We start from the raw sequence: 21,752 nt of genomic DNA, 5'->3' as shown, positions 1-21,752 counted from the left end.
ATTAGAAACGCTAAATGCATTGGACTCGGTGCACTACCAGGGCTGGTTGGTGCAATTAATGCAGCCTCGGTCTCCACTGGCTGCTTCGGATGGCTGGGATGGTTGAGATGTATACAGTTTCAGTTCAAGGCCAGTCAGTGGAAGTCTGATTGGGCAGGTTGGACTCATCATGGAAGTATAAACATTAGATTGGATGGGTGCTCGGTGGTTGGGGTTTTCTTTGGGTCAGCCGTGCTGGGTAGCACCACAGCAGGCCAGAAAGATATGTGTGGTAGGAGGATCAGTCAGGGAGGGGGTTACGGTTAGGGCTGGGGAGGAGGAAGCCACATTTTCAGCTGTGCAAACTTTTCAGATCTAAAGTAAAAGAGCAGAGCATATCTGACCAGTATAAGGATCTACTTTTAAATGAATATGATCCTTGCGATTTTTAAAATAAGACAGCAGTTTGGTTGTTCATTGCACTTTTGTTTTTATCTGATATGACTACAAACACCTGAAGATGGAGGCAAAGTCACCCGTGCCGTTTCACAATTGACGCGCAATCTGAAGCCAGTATGTGTCACTGCCAGTAGACCTAAATATATTTTCATGATCCTGCTTATTTAAAAAATCACAGGATCATATTCATTTAAAAGTTTCCATGTAGTCTTCAATGCACACTCATCCTAACTGTTTATAATCACACTTCCACTATCCATTTTCAGTTTCTTGTCATGTGAGGGTACCTGTGACAACAACACACATCTTTCTCTGTTACGTAAAAATATGGTAAATAACAAAAAGCAAACAACTCTCCAGCTTCCAGCCATACAGCTATGTGGTTGTTCATTGTATTTCCAATTTACAAAACTTAATTAAATTCATTTTTATGGCTGATATAGTTGAAATGTATTGCACAAGGGTGAAATAAAACATTATGTCAGTTTGTGAGTTACTTAACACTGAGAAGATATATGCTGAATGTTTTGCATTGGATACAAGCTGGCATAAATACAAAAAAACTACAACAAAGCTCAGAAAATGACTAACCAAACATGCTAGACAGGAAGAGTAGACCATTGTCCATTGTCTTATTCCCTTTTGTCCACTGCCCATTGTGCATTGCGTGTTCCTGAGGTGTTGGTTTGCACTATCAGCTTGGGGTGCTCCACTGTCTCAAAGATAGTTTGCTAACAGAGCTTTAACTCCATTGCCTCTAATGAAAATCCATACTAAACATTTAGCTCTGTGTGAGAAAGGGGGGAAATTCAATAAGACACGTAACGCAATTTATAAATTACAGGAAGAACCAATCGAACCAACAGGAAAAATGGAGAAATGTTTTTATGTTTATATCTGTTCATTTCACCTCATTTTGGGAACCACAATAGCAGCTGCCAGTGTGTGGTGAGCATAAAGAGGTCAAAATCCATGTTCTCAACCAAAATGAAGTCCAGCACTGTGTTTTTATTCAGTCTTATTTTCCACACAGATTATCAGTCATGCCGCCAGAGATGTCTCCACTGGGGTATTCCCCAACTAATGGTCGCTCTTGGACAGCACCATCGATAGTAAACTAATCTGCAGCCTGCAAGGCACAGGAAACAGATCTCATTAGCACTCATTGAACTATCTTCCAAGGAAACTTTCATCTTTAGACCACTCTGACAGCAGGCCTGAAAGCCAGACTAATGTCACTTTACTAGTTCTGGGTTTAATGGCTGACTGAAAATGTTACATAGATGGATGGGCAGTTAAAGAATGAAGTAATCTGGGGTTTTATGCCTGCATATGCATACACAATTAAAATAGTGTATTTTTTGTAATGTAGGCTAATTATCTAATCTTGAGTAGGTACATTTGCTTACTGTAGCCTACTACAACCTGTCTACTTATTCATCACACTTTGTTATATCCTCCTTTTACTTTTAGCTGATAATATGAATATGTGCTTACTATGCTATCCTGTGTTTGCAGAGTGAAACAATACGATTATACTGACAAAGTAGTAGCCTAATAATCAAAAGTTGATTATCTGCTCGATGTTTGTGATATTACACTCACCTTTTCCACTGCTTCATACTTCACTGGCAGCTCCCATCAGAAACTAGTAAAGCTATATTTGGACTGAGACCTCCACACTGTGGCCAGAGCTTTAAAATACAGATTTTCATGTGTTGGTCATTCAGCCACTAGAGGGCGACATCTTATTAACCGCACATCCCGCGATGTTTGCGGCTCTCTCGTTGTTTGTTTACAACCTGAGTAGCTTGGTCCACACTCACAGCAAGCTAACTGGGGGAATAAACTTCTCAAGTCAGCAGTCAAGATGGGATGTGATGGAGGAACGATTCCGAAAAGACACGAGTTGGTGAAAGGTCCTAAAAAAGTCGAAAAGGTGCGTAATGCAAATTTATTTTACAGTTCCCTTGGCGACGTGACGGAAATGTATCTGTAGGTTGCTCACTATTAGCCAGCTAACATGCTAACACTACATTATTGTGGCTACCCGTCTATCTTGTAGGTGGTTACATTGCTAAAATAGTATTTCTTTTAGGTAGACACGTTTGTCACAAACGTTACCTGTTCAGTGTATGAATCAAAGTCTTTCAAGGCTTTCTTGATGATAATGTTTGGTGCATGAACGTTGCTAGCTAGTTAGCTAACGCTAGCCCTGACAAAGTAGTAACGTTAGACATCACTTGGGAGGAGGAACAAGGCAAATTAACGCACTTTTATTCGGTCATTTATTCTGTCTTTTATCCGTTGCGACGTTTCTTGATGTAAATTACGTACAATATGCCATAATGGATAGGCTACGTTGCCAATCGCTTCTGTCTGGAATAACAAGAGGTCGTACACGAAATCATATACAGTGTCTGGATAAGTTATATGATTGTGTCGTTAATTGTTTGTCCAGGTCGATAAAAATGCAGAGCTGGCTGCTAAGTGGAAGTACTGTGCCTTGAGCCAGGAGAAACTCAGACGCCCCATCGTTGCTTGTGACCTGGGAAGGTGAGAACTAACTTAACATCTACTATTGGGAAAGTAGTTACAGACTCTTTTTTTTTTTACTCTGATGAGTCAGTTTGACTGAAAAAAGCAATTAAATCGCTGAAGACAAGTAATGGAATCATCACTGTGGGATTACAAATCTTTGATCAATTAAAATGTAGCGAAAATAGGTCTGATGTATTTATTTAGTGTGCTAAACTCCCTGTGCAGCTCTGTTTTACATGTGAGGTATGAAACAGCAAAAACATGTCCACTTATTTATACAACTGTGCTGCTCACTATTAAAATAATATGATAATTGTGAAGTCTATTGTTTCTGGTGGGGTCCTGTAGGAATGATACCTCAGTTTCTAGTTTGGCAGTTGAAAGCTCTTTGTCTGATCCTCTGAAGTTAAAGCAGAAGTAAGCGATCCGGTCGTTTTGGCTAACTTCTTGTCAGCCGATGGAGTTAGCAGTCCCCGCCCTCGTCAATTGGTCCTCGTCCCTACGTCACCACATTCACACACAGCCCTTCATGCCGTTCTCTCTCCTCGTTGGATAAAGGTTGTAGGATACAAGAAAAGTTTTCTCCTCGGCTTACAGCAGAGCAGAGTGACTGACAGACCCGTGTTTCAGACCAAACACTCTATGTGATTGCTGTCGGAAGATACAACTATTTAAGACTTATATTAACACAAACATTCCGCTTACTTCTGCTTTAACCTGCTTGGGAGCAGGTTAGGAGTTTAACATAACTTACCATGTCCTGGTAATAAGTGGGCCATCGTAGTAGGAGTGAAAATGAATTATACAGGCCTCAGATTTTATGTTGTCAGCTGCCTTGTTGCAAGTGGGTAAACTAGATGATTTGATGCAGTCACACATGCATTAATATATGTAACTCAGCCACAAACATGTCTTAATTCTGTGTTAACCCACAATCTAACAAGGTTGTCATTCCACTTCCTGTGCTCCAAATGGTGTCATTTGTAGATGAATAGTTTTTTCCCTCAGGAGGCCTACCCAAACATTGTGTTTTAAGTATGGTGTGTTATTGAAGCTATTTAAAGTGAAATCCCTGCTTAAATTGCACACAATGTATACTGTATGTTATGTTTCAGGCTCTATAACAAAGATGCCATCATTGAGTATCTTCTGGATAAGTCTGCTGAGAGACCCAATGCTGAGGCTGTTACACACATTCGTGGGATAAAGGTATGGTAAAATAACTGTAGTCTTCTACGTTTCCTCTGTCTAGGTCTGTTTGTATGTGTGCATATCTACATTTCTCTTTGACTGCATGTGTGACTTTGTGATTCTGTGCATGTCGATTCCCTTTCTCCATTTTTAGGACATTAAGGAGCTGAACCTGACCGACAATCCTGAGTGGGAGGGAGAAAGAAGAAATGCTAAAGGAGACCGTTACGAGGACATCCACTGTGGCATGTTCATCTGTCCTGTTGTTGGGTTGGAGATGAATGGCAAGCACAGGTAAACAATAACAATTAGATCACTGTTGATCAGGCACGTTCTGAATCATTGTGTTCTCTAGAAATATGTGTCTGACATGAGCTGTCTTTATTCCTCCATTTATATTTTCTACAGTTGTTAAGCTATATATCATTAAAAACACTGCAAAAATGCACAAGAATGTATTGTGTACAGGGAACAGCTACAGAAAAAAGTTAAACAAATAAATAACTTATGTTTCCTGCTATTTTCCTTCTCAGGTTTTGTTACCTGCATACCTGTGGTTGCGTCTTCTCTGACCGGGCCCTGAAGGAGGTCAAGACAGAAATCTGCCACAAGGTGAGCAGGATTTCATCCCGTCTTTCTCTGTCACTTCCTCTTCTCATACCTTTTATGTTCATGCAGCTTGTATCGACTTTGGAAGTAGCATCTCCCTTAAAGTCTACACTTTTAAAGACCAGTTTCACTTCACAATACTTATTTTTAAATTGGGGCAGATTTTGTTGACGGTTTAGTAGTGTGACAGTGTCCCAGCTCTGACTCTTTTTATATTTTCCTGATAGATTTTTAATATACCCTCCCATGCAACTGCTTTTAATTGCTTACTCCTCACTGTTATGCAGTGGCTATGATGGTTTGATTCACATATAAATAGCTGTTGTTTTTTTAATTTTTTTTATTTTCATGTCAATTTGACCAGTCAGAAACATGCCACATTCAAATAATCAAAATTCAATAAATATCTCATCAGGCACGCAGAAACTAGAGTAATATACTGGATCAAGTTAGATTGCTCATTTATTGATATGTCAGTCCATTATGAATGAATTTATGTACGTTATGGGTTTATGTATTAGTATACTCCAGGGCTTTAGTTTTAGACAATACAAAATTGTGCATTTTATAACTTACAGGAAATAACACTCATAGAGTACCTCTATAACTAGTTTTTTGACTATTCAGAATTTCGTAATGCCCCTCAATAAAAGCGGTCCAGAACTGGGCCTGATATGATACTGATGATTTCCTGTCTTTGGAGGAAACGGTAACTCAGCACGTGTTAGTCATTTGACCCTAAATAGAACAGTTTCTGAAACCACAGGAAGATGGCGTGTGTGGCTGGAAACAGATTGAAAAACCCTTCAGTGACTGTAGAATAGTAATGTCATTTTTCACTTCATAGAAACAAAATCACAGTTTATTTAGAATTCTGATATCCACATTCAGTCTGACATAAGTTACAGTGAAAATTCAGATAAATCTGATAAAACATCAGCTTTGTTTTTTAAATAGAGAAGAAGGGAATTATACTTCATCTTGTAATTGCCCTTCTTGGTTTACCTTCACCAACCATTCCTTCATGTAATAACTGTACCGACAATAATAGTATTTATGTTTCTGGACAACACTCAACATAATTAAATAAAACTATATCAACTATTAAATAAAATAAAAACATTCAATATATTATTCAGTAATTCAGTCAATACTTGATGTAGTCTTGTCTCAAAAACAGTCTATGGTGTATTATGTACTAGTGTGTTTTTAAGCCTTCGTGCTTCTGCTTTAACAGTGTTGCTTTAATGTAAAGATATATTGTGTTAATCCTCTGCCAGTACACTGGCATAATACAGTGTCTCTTGATTATAAAAACAAAATAAAAGAATAGACAAACACATCTTTGAAAAGTAGCTACTCATGCTATTGACACTGGAAGTGTACAGTGTATCATCCCTTTGTTCTGAATTCAGTTTTTCCTGCTCAACTCTTTGACATTCAGAGTCACTGTGCAAATAATATAAACTACACAAAGTCCAACTTTTGTGATCAACAGTGATTTCATGCTTCAGTACTGTTGGTTATGTGGCTACTGCTATTGCTTGGGTTGCTGTGTGTAGTTAGTAGCCATGATGGTCCTATAGGAAAAGATGCCTGACTCAGCATTTTGTTTCTGTGCCACTGCTCCAGACAGTCCAGTGCCTCCGGAAAGGTGTTTTTCTCAAACTTATTGGCAAACATGCCTTTCTTGTTAATGATCCAAGCCAGGTCTTCTATTCCATAGACACAGATGTCTCGCACATAATGCCCTGGAAAATGACATCAACAATTTTATTCAAGCAGATAGTGTGCATTGTATTGTTACATAAAAATAATTATCTTTTTTATTATTATTATTTTTTTTTACAGTTGTACCAGTGAAAGGTTAAACACAGACTAAACAGATAAATCCTAAAAACGTCATTTCACAGTATGAGGTATATTGATGTGATTAATATGACATTAATTAATACTAGTATTAGTATTGAGATGAAGCATGAATTATTATAGTGTATCAGGTTCTAGATGAGATTTTGATAGCATCAGGAAGTATACCTGACCACAGATAAGCTCTGCAGTGCAGGTATTGATTAGTAACATAGTACCTCCCACACATGCTCAGCTATTCCGTACCTTTGCAGCCATTGTGCGTCTTTCCTTCTTGATCCCTCCACTTGATCGCTCGAATGGCTCCCGCCCAACCTCCATCTATGTGACTGCCTGGAGCTCCTGCAAACACATAACCAGATAGAATGAATAATTAGTATGTAATTGAATTCTAAAGGATTTTCTCTGCGAGCATCACATCCACTGTGTGGGAGATGTGCCCGGATGCTTCTCATTGAAAAGTCAAGGGAAGTTGCTGTGCTTCCTCAGTGGAGAGGTTTTCTAGATATAAATTTCCCAAGCAGGTCAGCTCCTCCTTTTCCTGTGAAACATTCTTTCCTGTAATACTGAAACAGACGGTTTGAAACCACATCCTGTAAGTCAATCTTTGTGCAACTTTTACACCACGATTGCGTGCCTGCTTAACCTTGCCACCACCTGCAGTGCACAGCCGCTTAAAGAGGAATTTCAGTATGCAGGTTTTTTAGCTTAACTATGCTACATTTTTACCTTAATTTAAACCACATTTGGAGTAACTGTGATGGTTTAATAAATGACATGTACATTTTTGTGAGGGAGAATGGAATCGCTCTGCCTTCAGTGCCGCCGCCCCAGTGTCCCAGCTCTCATCTCTGCGCGCCACGACACAAACATGCTCAGTAATCCGTAATCTCTTGTTTATGACAGATAAGAATACACAAATATACTTGTAACATTGTATATGATACATAATGTTATGTACCGCTCTATCGATTGCTTTCTCGTTGGCTTTGTTGTAAACAAATGCACATGGCCATGAATAGGGTTAGCAAAACAGAGGAAAAGTGACAGGACTTGCATAGTTCCCCTTTAAATTAGCTTTTCTAAATAACGCCAGTATTAGACAGCAAGTCAAAGCAAACAAATTCTACAACATGTACTGTATCTGTCTTTAGACCAGCAATCTCAATATCAACACTGTCGGTTTCCTGTTCAAGGCCATATTTCCTCAGAAGTAACATACGGCACCTCTCCTTTGCTATCAGCAGGAAATGTTGAGTTGTGTTTTACTAAATCTGACCTTTTTGATACTTGACTCAAGAATGACTCTAGTATGAGAGATGACAACAAACAAGGGCGTGTGGTGACAATACAAATGGTGGGACTGTAGAGAATGAGGAACAGCTGCCTTGAAGCACACAGTCATTCGTTGTGTTACATAAAAAAAAACATCATTTTCCATTGAATTTAGTACACGCAGCATTATTTTCACTGTTGTTGATTGCTGTTAGATGTCCTAATGTGTCAGAGCTACAGAGGCCATGTTCCCAAATTATCCCAAATTTACCACTTTTATAATTCTAAATGTAAAAGCCTTTAAGCAAAATTGTCCTTTTTTACATTTTGAATTACTTACCAATTCTATTTTTATGAAGATTTTTCAATTGAAAAATGCACATTAAAGCTTAGTGAATAAAAATGCTCTTACTGTGATAGCACATCCAAGACTTGAGACTTCACTGTTTTTACACTAAATCCAACTTCTTGGATCTCTTTTATTGAAACACTGCAATTTGAATTGTACCCCTTGAATTGGAGTTAATCAGGATTGTACAACTCACGCAGCTGTGAAATACTGATCTGTTTAAAGGCACAGCCACTAAGCCAGCATACAAATAGTTAAAATGATAAAGTTCGCCCTTCGACCTTGTTGCATAGAGCGTATTTCTTTATCTTAAAATATCATAATGGCACTAGTTAATGATTGATAGTTCTTCGTGAAAATGTGTCCTGCAAAACCTAGAGAAAAGGTAATGTCAGTTGTAGTCAAAAGAAGTTGCTGCGTGTCTGCAGACCCATTCAGAACAGGCAATTTACCTTTGACATGGTTGAGTGTCACCCAGTAGTGCTCGTCTGGACTGAATGTATCCTTGGACCACTCTAGGAGGTCGTGAGCTATTGGGCTGGTCAGAACAAAGTCGACGAAGCCCCTTGTGAGAGCATAGTAAGCTGTTCCAAAGTACACTTCCAGATTGTGTGGCGGAGGATCTTTCTTGGGCCTTCTCCTTTTTGGAGCTACATGTGACCCCGTGATCTCCAGGTGCTGGAGTTCTGTCCTGTGCTTCATAGACACCGGCTGCTTGACCCCAGGCGTCATGTTTCTGTCCCTCCACTCTTTGCTCTGCATGTACCGCACTAGTTCCAGGTTGCTCATGATGGGGAAATCCTGTCCACACAGATTCACCACCTTCTTCCAGCCTGTCTTGGACTTTGCGAGATCCCCCATGCAGTTCAGATCTGCTTGCAGGCGGGAAAAGCCAGCGTAGGTCACTTTCTCGCTGCGGCTGGAGAGGAAGGTATTTTCAAAGCAGCCGACGAGTTTCTGTACGGCTCTCTGGTACTCCAGTGGAGCCTTAGCGTCCACATGAATGCAGTAGACATTTTGCGGCATGTAAATGGCCCGCAGCAGGCGCACAAAAAGCTCCAGCTCTTTGTGAACAACTATGATGAATGCTAAAGGGTAGGCTTCCTCCTCACGGCTCAGAGGTGTTGTGATGAAGTGTAGGTCTCGAGTCAAATCAGAACACTGTATAGGACGATTGAGAATATAGTTTTCTACCTGCAGACAGAGAAGAGATGCATCAACTTTACCATTAGTATATAACATTAAAGGTACATTGTGTAGGAATTACTCCCATCTAGCGTTGCAGTTGTATAGCAAGCAACTCAGTTTTTCATGCTGCATTCACGTGAAATTGGGCAGACAGCAGATGGACGACAGCCGCTGCACGTAACGGCATAAACAAGCCTCTATGTAAACAAGTGGTCCGTCAGCACGAGGCAAAACAATACACGTGACAATATGTTGTCATGGCGATGTCGTATTGTTTACCTGACCCACGTTTTACCGGCTGGTTTGTTACAGACGGCCGTCTGCCCGTGAATGCAGCATCAGTGTAACGCTCCATTCTTTCACCGTTACCGCGGTGACTTTTCACAGACGAAACACAGAGTTTCCGTGGTTTCCTACCGTCACGCTGCCACTGAACGTAAAAACATGGCGACACCACATGGCAGCAGCACCGAGCTTACCCGCTCCATGGAGATATGAATGATATGAACGGCTAATTCAGAGCTGAAAGGAACACTTCACTTTGTTGATGGGGGGGATTACTGATTAATGAAAAACAGACTTTTGAACCAAATAATCGATTTTCGTGAATAGAAAACAGGAGAAGTTACACAATGTCCCTTTAACTTGATGTTATTAGAATACTGGTATTAGTGGTAATAGTCAACATACCCTTGCCTGGTCACAGATGTTGTTAACATACATTACCGCACTTTCATTGTCATGGAAATATGAACATGTGCACAGTAAAAAGTGACTGAAACTCAGTGAAAGGCTGCAACCTCTCTCTCTCACTCTCACACACGCACGCACGCACACACACACACACACACACACACACACACACACACACACACACACACACACACACACAGAGCAGACAGCAGGGGTGGTGGTGGAAACCACTTTTGGAGGTTTTGGGAAATAGTGACTTTGTTTTTAGTGTTGGTGTGATCATAACCTTTGCCATAAAAGGCAATTGTCATATACCTGTGCAACAAGCTTGCTGAACAGGAACTGTTACTTCACTCAGAAAAACTATCACAGAATCTATATCGCAATATTGAACAGTGCTATTGCACATCCCAGATTCTCCTCATATGGTGCAGGCCTCGTCACAGACACTGGGTGATTCAGTTCAGTTTACCTTATTAGTTATTGTCATTTCTTAATTTTGCTCATTTGTTTTCAGCATGTAAATAAGTACATTTTTATTTATATATCACCCACATGTCACTATCACTAAACAACCTTATTTATATCAAACCTAGTGTGTGACTGGTAGTCTTGTTAAAAGCACGTGTGTGTCATTGTGGTAAAACGTGGTACTGGAGACGTCCCTACTGTAGCAGTGGAAAGTACCTCAGTGGCGGCGCTGACAACATTGCAAAGCGGTTGCGTGTCTCTGAGGTTTTGTTATAGCAGAAGCATCACAACAGGTGTGTAACATACACTTTAAAAAAAAGCAGTAATAAAGAACATAGAAAATCAAATCAAACATACCTCCCAGTCGCGGTGGAACCATTCTACTCCCTTCTCAGTGCCGGGCAGAAAAGGTTTACATTCAGTGGCAAAGGGTTTCCAGTTTGAAGGCTGTGGTTGTAGGAGTTCTGTTGTTGTTGTCCGTGCTCTCAAGTAAATGAATGAACAAATAATAATGCTCAAGCCCAGGCACATTATGAAGCTGCATTTTGTCCCTTCAAGCTGCCACATAATAACCTCACTTCACCTTATCCAGTCAGAACCACCACCGGTAAAACTCCTGCAAGAAAGACATCCAGATGAGATATGAGATAAGAAGGGTCCTGGACCCCATGAGAGTTATTAAATAGGGTTAAATATGTAGGTTAGCACAAATTGATAGAGCCAGTTTTTAGCTCAAGAAATGTAGATTAGTGTACCAGTTTTAGTCTGGTGATAATTGATACCTTAAATGTGACACATAATTGGCAACATGTTGTCTGTTACTTGTATCTAAACTGCATTTAATTGTAGCGTTCCCGAAATATATGTGAAGGATAATGCCCGACGAGGTGTCCATTATCAGAAATGAATCCATTAATTACTGATAATTGGACAGCTCAAAGGGCATTATCCCGCTTATACCATGGTCACTTACGAAATAAATATATATAAGATCAATTACTAATACTTAAATATATAGTATTTACCGTTAAAATCATACATTTTTCACAATAAGCGGCTGAGCGGACTATTTAATATAGTATTATTTCAGAAGGCCACTGCACTTCTTACCGCTTGTGTGTTTATAGACTGTATCCGTTGCCACGGTTACCAACAAGCGTTTGAGCCAGCGCAGTAATATTTAGAACCGTAATCAGGCAATTTGACCGGAACATCTTTATGGGTGTCCATTATCACTTTTTTATGGACACCCCGCAGCCAATCAGAATCGAGTATTCACTCAGACCATGGTATAAAACATTATAACCTTCCCTGCTTCCCACCTCAGCTGTAATGCAGAGCGAAATTGATTCAAAGAATCTGTACTGTTTGACAGACATAGGAGCAGGTATACAGACAGCTGACTAAGTCAAGTACTGTTGTCATAGTAGTAGTTGTTGTTTTAAAGTCTTAAATTCTTCATAGGGCCATGAATTGAAACTAAAATTAGATTTTGCTGCATGGTTTATGTCTTGATTGAGCAATAAAAAACATGTTATGTAAGATTTTAAAGTAAAGTCTTTGTTTGATGCTATTTTGACTTTACCTGACACTGGCCTTTTACAAAAGGGCATAGAGGCTCATTGAACAAGTTCGGCCTGCATAGTCTTCATCTGTCATAGACACATTAGTTACAACAGACAGCAATAAGTAAACAAACAGCATTTTTAAGAGATATCCAGAACTGATTTCTGATCGATGAGCATGCACGTTTACTGCATAAAAGCATGTCTGCCTGAGTGAAACAAACATGTGATACAACAGCTCAGATGTTGCTTTCACTTTGGGCTGTGAGCTTCCGAGTTCACATGCACACACACGAAATAAAGATGGGAAGCATTGTGCGTGGGCACAAAAATGTATCTAAAACCCCAGTGGTCTCCTTAAAAGCAGAGATGGCTTGGACATATCTGAGTATTAGTCCTAGTCCCAGATGATTCTCTGTGGTTAAACCCCATGTAAGTCTTGAGAACAGCACCAAAGATGCCCCCACCCCCACCCCCACCCCCAGCCCACTTATCTCATCCAGCGCTTCACTGATATTGACAGAAAAACCAGACAGACCATTCTAGCACTCTGAGTGCAAATGACTGGCTAGCTTCTGCTGCTAATTGGGGTGAGAGATGCATTTTAGTTTTGTTTTATTGCTCAGCCAAAAACCTTTTGATTGTAATTTGACATAACAATCGTTTCACATTCGTTTTGCTATTATATCTATATCTATTATTTCACGTTTACGTCTGTCTACATCATGCTTTTATCAATCCAAAATATGTAAACACATGCTGCTGCAGTATGTTAATAAAGACAAGATAAACAACTCACCTTGGAGGTAGTTCAGTTTGTAGTCCTTATGATGAGGAGGTGAAACATTAGACACCAGCGCCTGTTGTGATCGTTGTTACTGAAACAGCTACTCCGAATGCGTTACTTGAATCCATCCGGAGAAAATCCCAGTTATTCCCATCAGCGACATCATCAGGTAACGGGAACGGCGTCGGGGAAGGTTCGCCTATCTGCTCCTGTGAAACCTCAGTGTTGTTTGGTTGTTCTCTGGCAGCGAGCCACTCAGGAAGCTGCCTCTCTGTGCTTCAGATCGTGTCGGAGCAAGACAGAGAGTGTTTTTTTTTTTTCTTCCTCTCTCTAGTTGTGTTCGGAGCTCATCAAGTCGCCTCCCCACAGCAGCCTCATGAGATTAGGGCCCTCCCTGCTTGGTTACCAGATGTAAATGCACACACCTGACACATAGGAACACAGTCATACCTCTCCCCCCACACGCACACACTTTCTCTCTCTCCCTAAGGTTTTTTTCCACACTCCTCCCCCATGCAGTTTCCTACTCACAGATATGTTGTTTCTTCTCTATTTTTGCTTTACATGATTTCTCCTTTTTTTTTTTTTTTTTTACTCAGGTCCCTTTTTTTCTCGAAAATGCGTTGCGTCGGAGTTCATCTCTACAGTCGCATGCGCACATGTCAAATCAGTGTTCTGGTTGACTTGCCGACTGACTGACTTGACGATAAGGTTCCCAGCTCGCCCGGCGGTCCGTGTCGTTGGGGTAATGGCAGCAGCAGAGTGAGGGACTTCACCCACAGAGTTGATTTGCTGCCTGGTCAGCTTCTGAGATTATCCCTCTTGTGTTGAACAGAGCACATGGCCTGGGTTCACACCCACTGAGCCTGCATTACAACCACACAATAGATCCCCTGCAGCGGTTTGATAGTTGTGTTTGTATGTGTGTGTGTGTTTTCCCCTTTTTTATGAAGCAGTCATGCCGCATGTTGGTGTCATTTTTGATTAATACACAATTTTTTGGGGGGGATGAGAGAAATGTCACTGTTTGATGATTGTTTTTTCGGAGACTGCACCTGATTTCATTGTGCTATTTCTGTTAACAATTAACAAACTCTATATAAATAGATAATGTATCAGGAAGTAAAATACCCTACTACATTTTAGTCAGTAAAATTGGACAAGGCTTTCGTGTTATTGCCGCCTTATCAGCAGCAGTCAACTCAATCTACATCTGTGAAAGATACAAAGCAGGTGGATTTTTAGATGTGGATTAAAAGAGTGGATATGAAAACAGACTTACATCATTTATTCATTGCTCATACATTACAGTGAGACTGCGTGGTGCAGTAAACGCAACATGTATTGATTCATTGATGTCATCGGTCATTAAAGGGTTTCCAGCTTGTCTCTGATTATGTTCCCATCAGGGTTAAAGAGCATTGTTCACAAAAATAATAATTTACCACTTCTCGTGCAGAGCTGTTACAAGCCCACGCATTATGTCACTGTCTTACTGTCTTTCTAACTGACTCACTGACTTGACTGTTTCCATTGCATCACTTCTATTTGAGCATGATTTTCCTCAGAGGAGACCAAATGTTACAAGTAAGACATACATACAAACTTTGAAAATCTTTTTCGTATAGCTTTAAGCTGAATTTTATTTTATGCAATTTTACTTTGTTTTTACTTGTAGCTGCATTTATTTATTTATTCTCTCATTTATTGTCAGGTTTATTATAGCTTTTATTCCTTAGCTTTATGTCAGTTAGCTCTGGTTTATTACAGCTTCCTTAGGATGAGGAACAACAACGCACAACTGTAGAGGTGCTGGCGATGGATAAGGTTGAGAAAAGAAAAGAAGAACGCCGCACACTCAGCTCCAGTTGCAGAGATTTATTTTTTTATTTTCTTATTACAGCTCTCTGTCATGAAAGTACTGTGGCATCCCACAGTAAAGTACTGTGGCATCCCACAGTACTTTCATGATGACATTGATTTGTGTGTGTGTGGGGGTGTCTCTTATGTCTCTGTATGTAAAGCACTTTGTGTTGCTAACCTCGTTTGAAAAGTGCTGTACAAATAAAATTAGTTTTGATTTGTAGATAAAATGGGACGTGGTGTTACAGGGAGATGATTTGGTTGCTGGCCTTTCACAATTGTGTCATTTTATACAACTTGTCAACACGGAGTATGTTTTATCTGTTTTTTCCTGGAGAAAAACCTACAGTCATGATTAGAAATAGCTTGAACCATTATACCATTTGCTTTTCCAGTCCACCTGTCCCTGTCACAGAGACCTCACAAAAAAATTAAGATTTCCATCAAGCTGGATAAACAAATCATTGTTTTGCAAGTGAAAGTAGCATTACATCTCCTCGCCTGTTGTGCACCTGATCTTTTTTTAAAGTGCAGTATTTGGGCGTTTAGCCTAATCATATGTAATGGTAAGATAATTTGTTTTTAAAGAAAACACCTTTCTTCCCAGTGGAACACATCTATATAATAGCTTTACACGCAAATATATACGTTTTTGAAACATTTAGCTACAGTATGTTTAAATACTGTTACTGTTCAAAAATCCTCTTGACAAATAAAATGCTTAACTCTCTCACACTGTAAATGTGTAGCTTATCATATTTAGCTCAATCTCACACTATGTGAAAGGTTGCACTGGGCTTTTTTTCTTATGAGACCTGTGTTTCAGTTGTTAGCAGATGTTTATGTCACTCACACAAATACATAATCCTGACCTCATTCACCCGACTGGTGAGCTGTCTTATTTAGCAGAACAATAGAGCTGGGTGGGGTTGTAGTGTGTGGACGGAGTTGAAATCAAAACCTTTGATGTTTTCCAACATCAATGACATTCACAGCATAACAAACATATGCAATTGATGCATTCAGCTTTGTTCCACTGCTGTTGCCACTGTTATTACTTAAGACAATTCTAATATAGGCAAGGCAGGCAAGGCAATTTTATGTGTATCACCCGTTTTCACAAACAGTTTATCTCAAAGGGCTTTACATGTCATCACAACAACATCCTCTGCCCTTAGACCCTCACAAAGACTGTAGCAAAGACTTTTCTCACATTCATTGATTTAGAAAAGCCTATAAAAACACAATATGGTTGTGTCATCAGTTAGTTTTATAGCCCCAGTATGTAACTTATTTGTCTTTTTATTGGCAAAAATCAAATATGTCTTTCATAAATACGTATTTCACTGAAGTGGAATCACACCCGCATACAAATGAAAGCTTTCTGGTACCTTAGAATGAGTTGTTACAAGTCGTTACAAATACATAAGTGGGCGACGCACCGAACCGAGGCGGCCATGTTGCATCGCCATTTTTTACGTTGAGTGTCAGCGTGACCGTAGGTAACCATAGAAACTCAGCGGAGCTGTGGGCTCGGCCTGTTAAAACTGTCACCACTGTGTAGTGTGAGGAAGGACGGAGGCACTGATGTTGCATTCAGGTGCAGTCAGGCAGACGGCCGTCGGCAAACCAACCCGATGTCATTTTACTCCACGAGAGAAAGACGGTAAAACGTGGGACAGGTAAACAATACGACATCACCATGACAACATATTGTCACACCTGTATTGTTTTGCCTCGTGCTGGTGGACCACTTGTTTACATAGACGCTTGTTTATCCTGTTACATGCAGCGTCTGTTGTCTGTCTGACGTCTGCCCGATTTCACGTGAATGCAACATCAAGAATACGTTCAGATATGCAACCGCACCGCTAGATGGGGGGAATTCCTACACATTATACCTTTAAGCTATTGTACTTGGACTTAGTGTTGTCTTATATGTCTTCACATTACATTTGAAGTTTTAAAGACAAATGTCATGTTTGTGTTTTAGTGTGGAGACCCGTTTAAAAGTGAAGACATCATTGTGCTCAATGGTGCCAAGGAAGAGGTGGAGAAGCTGAGGGAGAAGATGGAAGAGAGACGGGCCAAAGCCAAAACTAAGGTGACTTAAAAATCTTGACCTTTGTCAGGAGCAGTGATTTCATTGTGTAATTAATACATTACCCCTCCTTTTTTAGAAATCTAAGAAGAGCAAAGCAGCTGAAACTGTGTCCACGCCGTCAGAATCTAAAGGTAAGACGTCACTCAGTCCTTGTTAAGCATTTACATAAACAAAATCTAGCAGCTAACAAAACACCGGAGACTTTTTTTTTTCTTTATTTGAATAATATTGACCATCCTGCAGTAGAGTGTTCTGGGTTATTCAAACTTTTAACTTCCATGCAAAATACATATACCCTGATGCTCATGATGTATACAAGTTGTGGAAAGCAACATAGATCCAAACACATTTCATCTTGTAATGTATTTAGTTAGGAGAGGATAGTCCAGAAATACTCAAAATAAGTGACACCGGTGTATAATTTTCCAGGACAGCACAAAGCTCAGGTTGGAATTGAAGAGGAAGCCTTTGTGAACACTTTTGTCATTCAAATCAAAACTGAGACTGCAGTGAAAAGAGTTGCACATCATTTTTTACTGTCCATTAGACAGACTAGGTTGATGATTTCAAATCTAATTATTGTCTGACTTAATCATATTGTCTGACTCTGGTTTGTTCCGGCAGAAGACACACAGTCTCCTCAAGTGGACGGAGCGGTGGGGAGCTCCAGTGGGGACAGCCCGAGCACTTCGTCAGGTAGCTGATGCTTTGCTTTAATATACATATACAAAGATTACATATCAACTCTAAATTTGGTGTTGAAAATGGTATTTGTACCTGAATCCTCCCTACCGTCAGAAAGCATGTCATTGTGAAAGATTACTGGTTATATGCATTTTTTAAATTTTCCGATGTTGCCAGATTTGGCATCTCCTGTGAACAGCCCTCAGATTTTCAATTGGATTCAGGACTGAGCTCAGGCTCGAGTGTTCTTTGACTTTCATCTTCTCCTGGTGGAATGTATTACAGTTATTATTATTTAACATTTATTACTATTTATTATAAATTTAACATCAGCAGCATCAATTATAATAAACTTAAACCCTCGTATCGACTGAGAAAAAGTTCCTAGAAAAAAATGTAAACCCTTAGCAGGAAAAGAAAACGGGGAAACCTCAGGATGAGTGACAGGGGGAGGGAACCCTCAACTAGGATGGGCAGATGTGCAATAGATGTTGTGTGTGTATAGTCAAGAAATCAGTTAACAACATGGAGTATGGACAGGTGCAGTCAAGAGGAGCTGATGCAGGCTGCTTCATAAACAAGGAAGGCAGGCATGTTGTTGAGCAAAGGAGGAAGTGATGCAGGCTACGGTTAGTACAGTGACAAAAACAAAAAACAAAGATAACAGAGAGTCTGAGAGACTCTGTGTTATCTATAACAATAGCTTTAGTTGTTCACTTGTCTCTGTGTAGTGCTTTCACCTTTGGTCACCCCAAAACTCTAATGTCACTACCGTATCTTACCTCTTGCATTTAAGTACAAAGCCCCCCCCTCCCCCTCCCCCCTCACATCTACTCCTTGGCAATAACCACACTATGATAAATAATTTTAAAAAAAACCCATCACACACACAATGTGCAAAGATGCAAGTGTGTCTGACCACAAGTGCATCACATTTACCTCTGTGCTGCAAAACGATTGGTCAAACAGTGTTTGCTCTCACATCTTTTATTCCTCCCTATCCACCTTTTTCCGAACGTCAAAAACGTAGCCTGTTTTGACGGTTTTACTCTTCTGGTGGAATTTTACGTTTACGTTTCCATGGTTTCGGTAGTCGCGGTAAATGCATGGATTTATTTTTATCTTTTTTTTTTCAATGAAAATCTGTAAAACGCATGGATCATCACACCAGCTTTTAACAGTGGATATCACACAAATTGACATCCGTGTTAAAAGCCAGCGTTAATAGATCCATGCGTTTACCGCAACTATGACAACAACTGAAAACCATGGGTCTCTTGGGTTTGCGTCAGGTCTCCACGGGGGGCAGTATAGTGTTTTCTTTATTATCACGGGTGCAGGTAATCAGGTGACACGTGGGAAGGAGGATCATGCGGTTTTTACCGCTCGCCAGGCTCTCACCTCATCTCACTCCTTTGTTTCCAGCCACATCACTTTATTAGTTCATTTTGCATTAATCAAGTCATATTTTGTTGTAACCATTTTTTGCTTATTAAATGGGAACCTCGCCCAACATGGACCAGTGCATGGACAGTCATTTATTGAGCGCGTCAAAAACAGTCTCCCACTCCCCTGCAGAGTGACTACAGAGGGCAGGATAGTCGCTATACTCCCCTTCACTCAAATAATAAGGGTGTGTGTGTGTGTGTGAACTAGTGGTGTGTGAATCGTGCCCCGAGCTGAGCTGTATCTCAGGCTGATACAGAAAAAGAAGGATTGACTGACCCAGTAGCTCCAGCTCACAGCTCATTCACACCTCCCTCTCAGCTCGTATAGAGCCCCTCCCTTCCTGGAGAAGACTACACAGCACATACAACATTCATTTAGAAAATTATAGATTTTGACATGTAAAATCATAATCCTAACTAAGTGATGATAACAAAAATCCTTTTTTTTTTTTTTTTGACTGACTCAGTAAAAGGAATCAAGTATACAATCATTAATGTTTGAAAGGGAAGGTGGAAATGGTTAATGATTTTACAAAATCCAGACAAACAACTATCTTCTAATTCTCTGCCTTGTTTTACTTTTTCCTTATTTACTTTTCCCTGTTTTCTGTTTCATTTTACCACCCAGATGTGGCCGGACCCTCTGGATCCTCCAGCTCCTCTAAAATTACAAAGTCTTCAACGACCGCTGCCACCAAGAGGTCCGTCCAGGACATGGCAGGGAGATCAGAGGCCTTCAAATCCCTGTTCACCAGCCACAGCTCCGCCAAGCGCACCAAAGATCAGACATCCAACTGGGTCACCCACACCCCATATCACTTCTAAGTAACGACCACCCAGAGCCAGGACCACCGCTTTTAGATTGTTCCAGAAAGTGTGACCCATTAAAGACCAAATACTGGTAAATCTAGTTCTGCATACCCAACTCTACCCACATGACCTTTAATAATGTCACCAATATGTGGATTCATTCCCAATTTGTCTCTTTGGTCCCCAGTAGCTCAGTGTTTACATGTTGTGAACATTTTGCTAATAGCTCCCTAAGCTGTTCAGATGCCTTGTTTTGTAACCTAATTCCTCCCCCATGTATTCTCTGGCATCACTGCACTCTGTCATAGGTGCTTTGAGAATTGATGCGAGGTAGACTTTGTCATCTCTGTCACTCTGCTGCTCCCTGGTGGTCAGTGATCTCTGAATGGTTGTAACAGTCAGAAAAGTGAGGTGAGTTAAATATAAGTTTGAATTGGTATCATAATTATTATTCAGTATGAATAATAACACATGAGTTTTTCATATGTTCCACAAGAATGAGCTTGGCATTCATTTTCCTCTTTGTAGAATATATTAAACAACTTTAGCGGAGAACTCTCAAGTCACTTTTGTTTCACTGTTTTGGTTATTTATAGTAGAATGGTAAAAAAAAAAAAAAAAAACTTCAATATCTCAAGCTTCAATATTTTCCCAGACAAAGCTCTTCCAGCTGTCGGGTTTCTATGGGTCTTTTGCCTTTGATGTGACAAATAACAAATGATGTTATATTGGCTTCTACTTTGTGGTGAAATTCAGTTCTTTTTCAGACAGTTTGAGTTTTTAAAGGAGATTAGAAGTGTTGTGCTTCATCTTGTTTGAAACTGCAACTGCAAACAGTTTTTTACATGTAATGAGAAAATGTCAAAATAAAGTTCTATTCAGTCACATTAAGCTGAGTTTTCTTAAAACGGATTTTGTCACTTTGTGTTAGTGTGCGTTAGCGTGCTGACTGTATTACTGCAATGCAAATCAAGGTGCCTCTGTTTTGTTTGGCCCGTGACATAAAGCCTGGTCGCACAATGCATGAAGTGCAAAGAAGAGCAATAATTACCTGTGGTGACAGCAGCAACAACTCCCTGTTGTGCACTTCACAGGAAAATTTGCAGCATAAACAAGCTATAAAAAGTTCTTCATACAGCAGCTGTTGTGTATTTACATGTTAAGAGGTGTGAAAGTGAAATCTGTTGTGAGGTTCAGTGTTCAGTGTGTTGGTCCGGAGACACCCAGCTGGCAGCGTCTGCTTAGTTAATCTAGCACATATGGTCTCAGGTGGTCTCATTAGGAGACATTTAATGTCTTTTAATAACAGAGGTGGATGGAAAGAGCAGTCTGTGATCAGATCAGACAGTGATGGAGCAACTGTTCAGATATTTTACGTGGTACACAACACAGCACTATAAACATTTTTTAAAGAAAATAATGAATCCACATTAAAGTCCTATAAGTAATTTGTGAAATAATGTTAATAACACTTAATAATAATACACATTATTAAGCATTATACAAAATATATTAGCTACTAATAAGTAGGATTAGTCAGATACCAATTAGTGTGTAATTTATAATTAGGAATGAATGGGAGGTAAATGTTTAACTCTCCTTTATCTATGATAAAAAGATCTGTTTACTTACACAAAATATTTCATGAACCATTGATATCTACTTGTTTTTTACAAATAGATATCAATGGTTCATGAAATATTTTGTGTTGCTGAATCCAAATATTACAAAATATAAAAACACAATCTTTAAAAAATAATACAGTTGAGCTTATTAATGGAGAGTTAATTGATGTGATACTGGATTTATACATGCCAAATCCATTTATTATGTATATATATATATATATATATATATATATATATAT

At 39.7% G+C, this 21,752-nt stretch overlaps 2 protein-coding genes across 2 annotated transcripts; one reads left to right on the top strand and one right to left on the bottom strand.

The window, feature by feature from the left end:
- Nucleotides 1-2,218: 2,218 nt before the first annotated feature.
- Nucleotides 2,219-20,767, top strand: rtf2 (replication termination factor 2). The gene is made up of 9 exons (XM_083971737.1): nt 2,219-2,377; nt 2,900-2,994; nt 4,095-4,188; nt 4,325-4,464; nt 4,704-4,782; nt 16,833-16,943; nt 17,020-17,074; nt 17,568-17,639; nt 19,704-20,767. The coding sequence occupies exons 1-9, from the start codon at nt 2,309-2,311 to the stop codon at nt 19,898-19,900; spliced, it is 912 nt and encodes a 303-aa protein (XP_083827863.1). The 5' UTR covers nt 2,219-2,308; the 3' UTR covers nt 19,901-20,767.
- Nucleotides 5,687-13,326, bottom strand: gcnt7 (glucosaminyl (N-acetyl) transferase family member 7). The gene is made up of 5 exons (XM_083971133.1): nt 12,989-13,326; nt 10,982-11,240; nt 8,725-9,466; nt 6,895-6,990; nt 5,687-6,530 (listed from the first exon to the last, which is right to left on the bottom strand). The coding sequence occupies exons 2-5, from the start codon at nt 11,189-11,191 to the stop codon at nt 6,283-6,285; spliced, it is 1,296 nt and encodes a 431-aa protein (XP_083827259.1). The 5' UTR covers nt 11,192-11,240; nt 12,989-13,326; the 3' UTR covers nt 5,687-6,282.
- Nucleotides 20,768-21,752: the final 985 nt, after the last annotated feature.

Source organism: Trachurus trachurus, assembly GCF_905171665.1.
Source record: "Trachurus trachurus genome assembly, chromosome: 5".
NCBI classification, from domain to species: Eukaryota; Metazoa; Chordata; class Actinopteri; order Carangiformes; family Carangidae; genus Trachurus; species Trachurus trachurus.
The sequence above is the reverse complement of the archived record's forward strand: the minus strand, read 5'-3'. Positions and strand labels throughout refer to the sequence as shown.

What these genes read in the sequence shown, in the direction of transcription:
- rtf2 (XM_083971737.1), top strand. Translation starts at nt 2,309, where the DNA reads ATGGGATGTGATGGAGGAACGATTCCGAAAAGACACGAGTTGGTGAAA. An exon ending in GTTGCTTGTGACCTGGGAAG is followed by an intron (nt 2,995 to 4,094) that starts GTGAGAACTAAC and finishes GTTATGTTTCAG; the next exon opens with GCTCTATAACAAAGATGCCA. An exon ending in GGGCCAAAGCCAAAACTAAG is followed by an intron (nt 16,944 to 17,019) that starts GTGACTTAAAAA and finishes CTCCTTTTTTAG; the next exon opens with AAATCTAAGAAGAGCAAAGC.
- gcnt7 (XM_083971133.1), bottom strand. Translation starts at nt 11,191, where the DNA reads ATGTGGCAGCTTGAAGGGACAAAATGCAGCTTCATAATGTGCCTGGGC. An exon ending in GGTTCCACCGCGACTGGGAG is followed by an intron (nt 9,467 to 10,981) that starts GTATGTTTGATT and finishes CTCTGTCTGCAG; the next exon opens with GTAGAAAACTATATTCTCAA. An exon ending in GACACTCAACCATGTCAAAG is followed by an intron (nt 6,991 to 8,724) that starts GTAAATTGCCTG and finishes ATGTGTTTGCAG; the next exon opens with GAGCTCCAGGCAGTCACATA.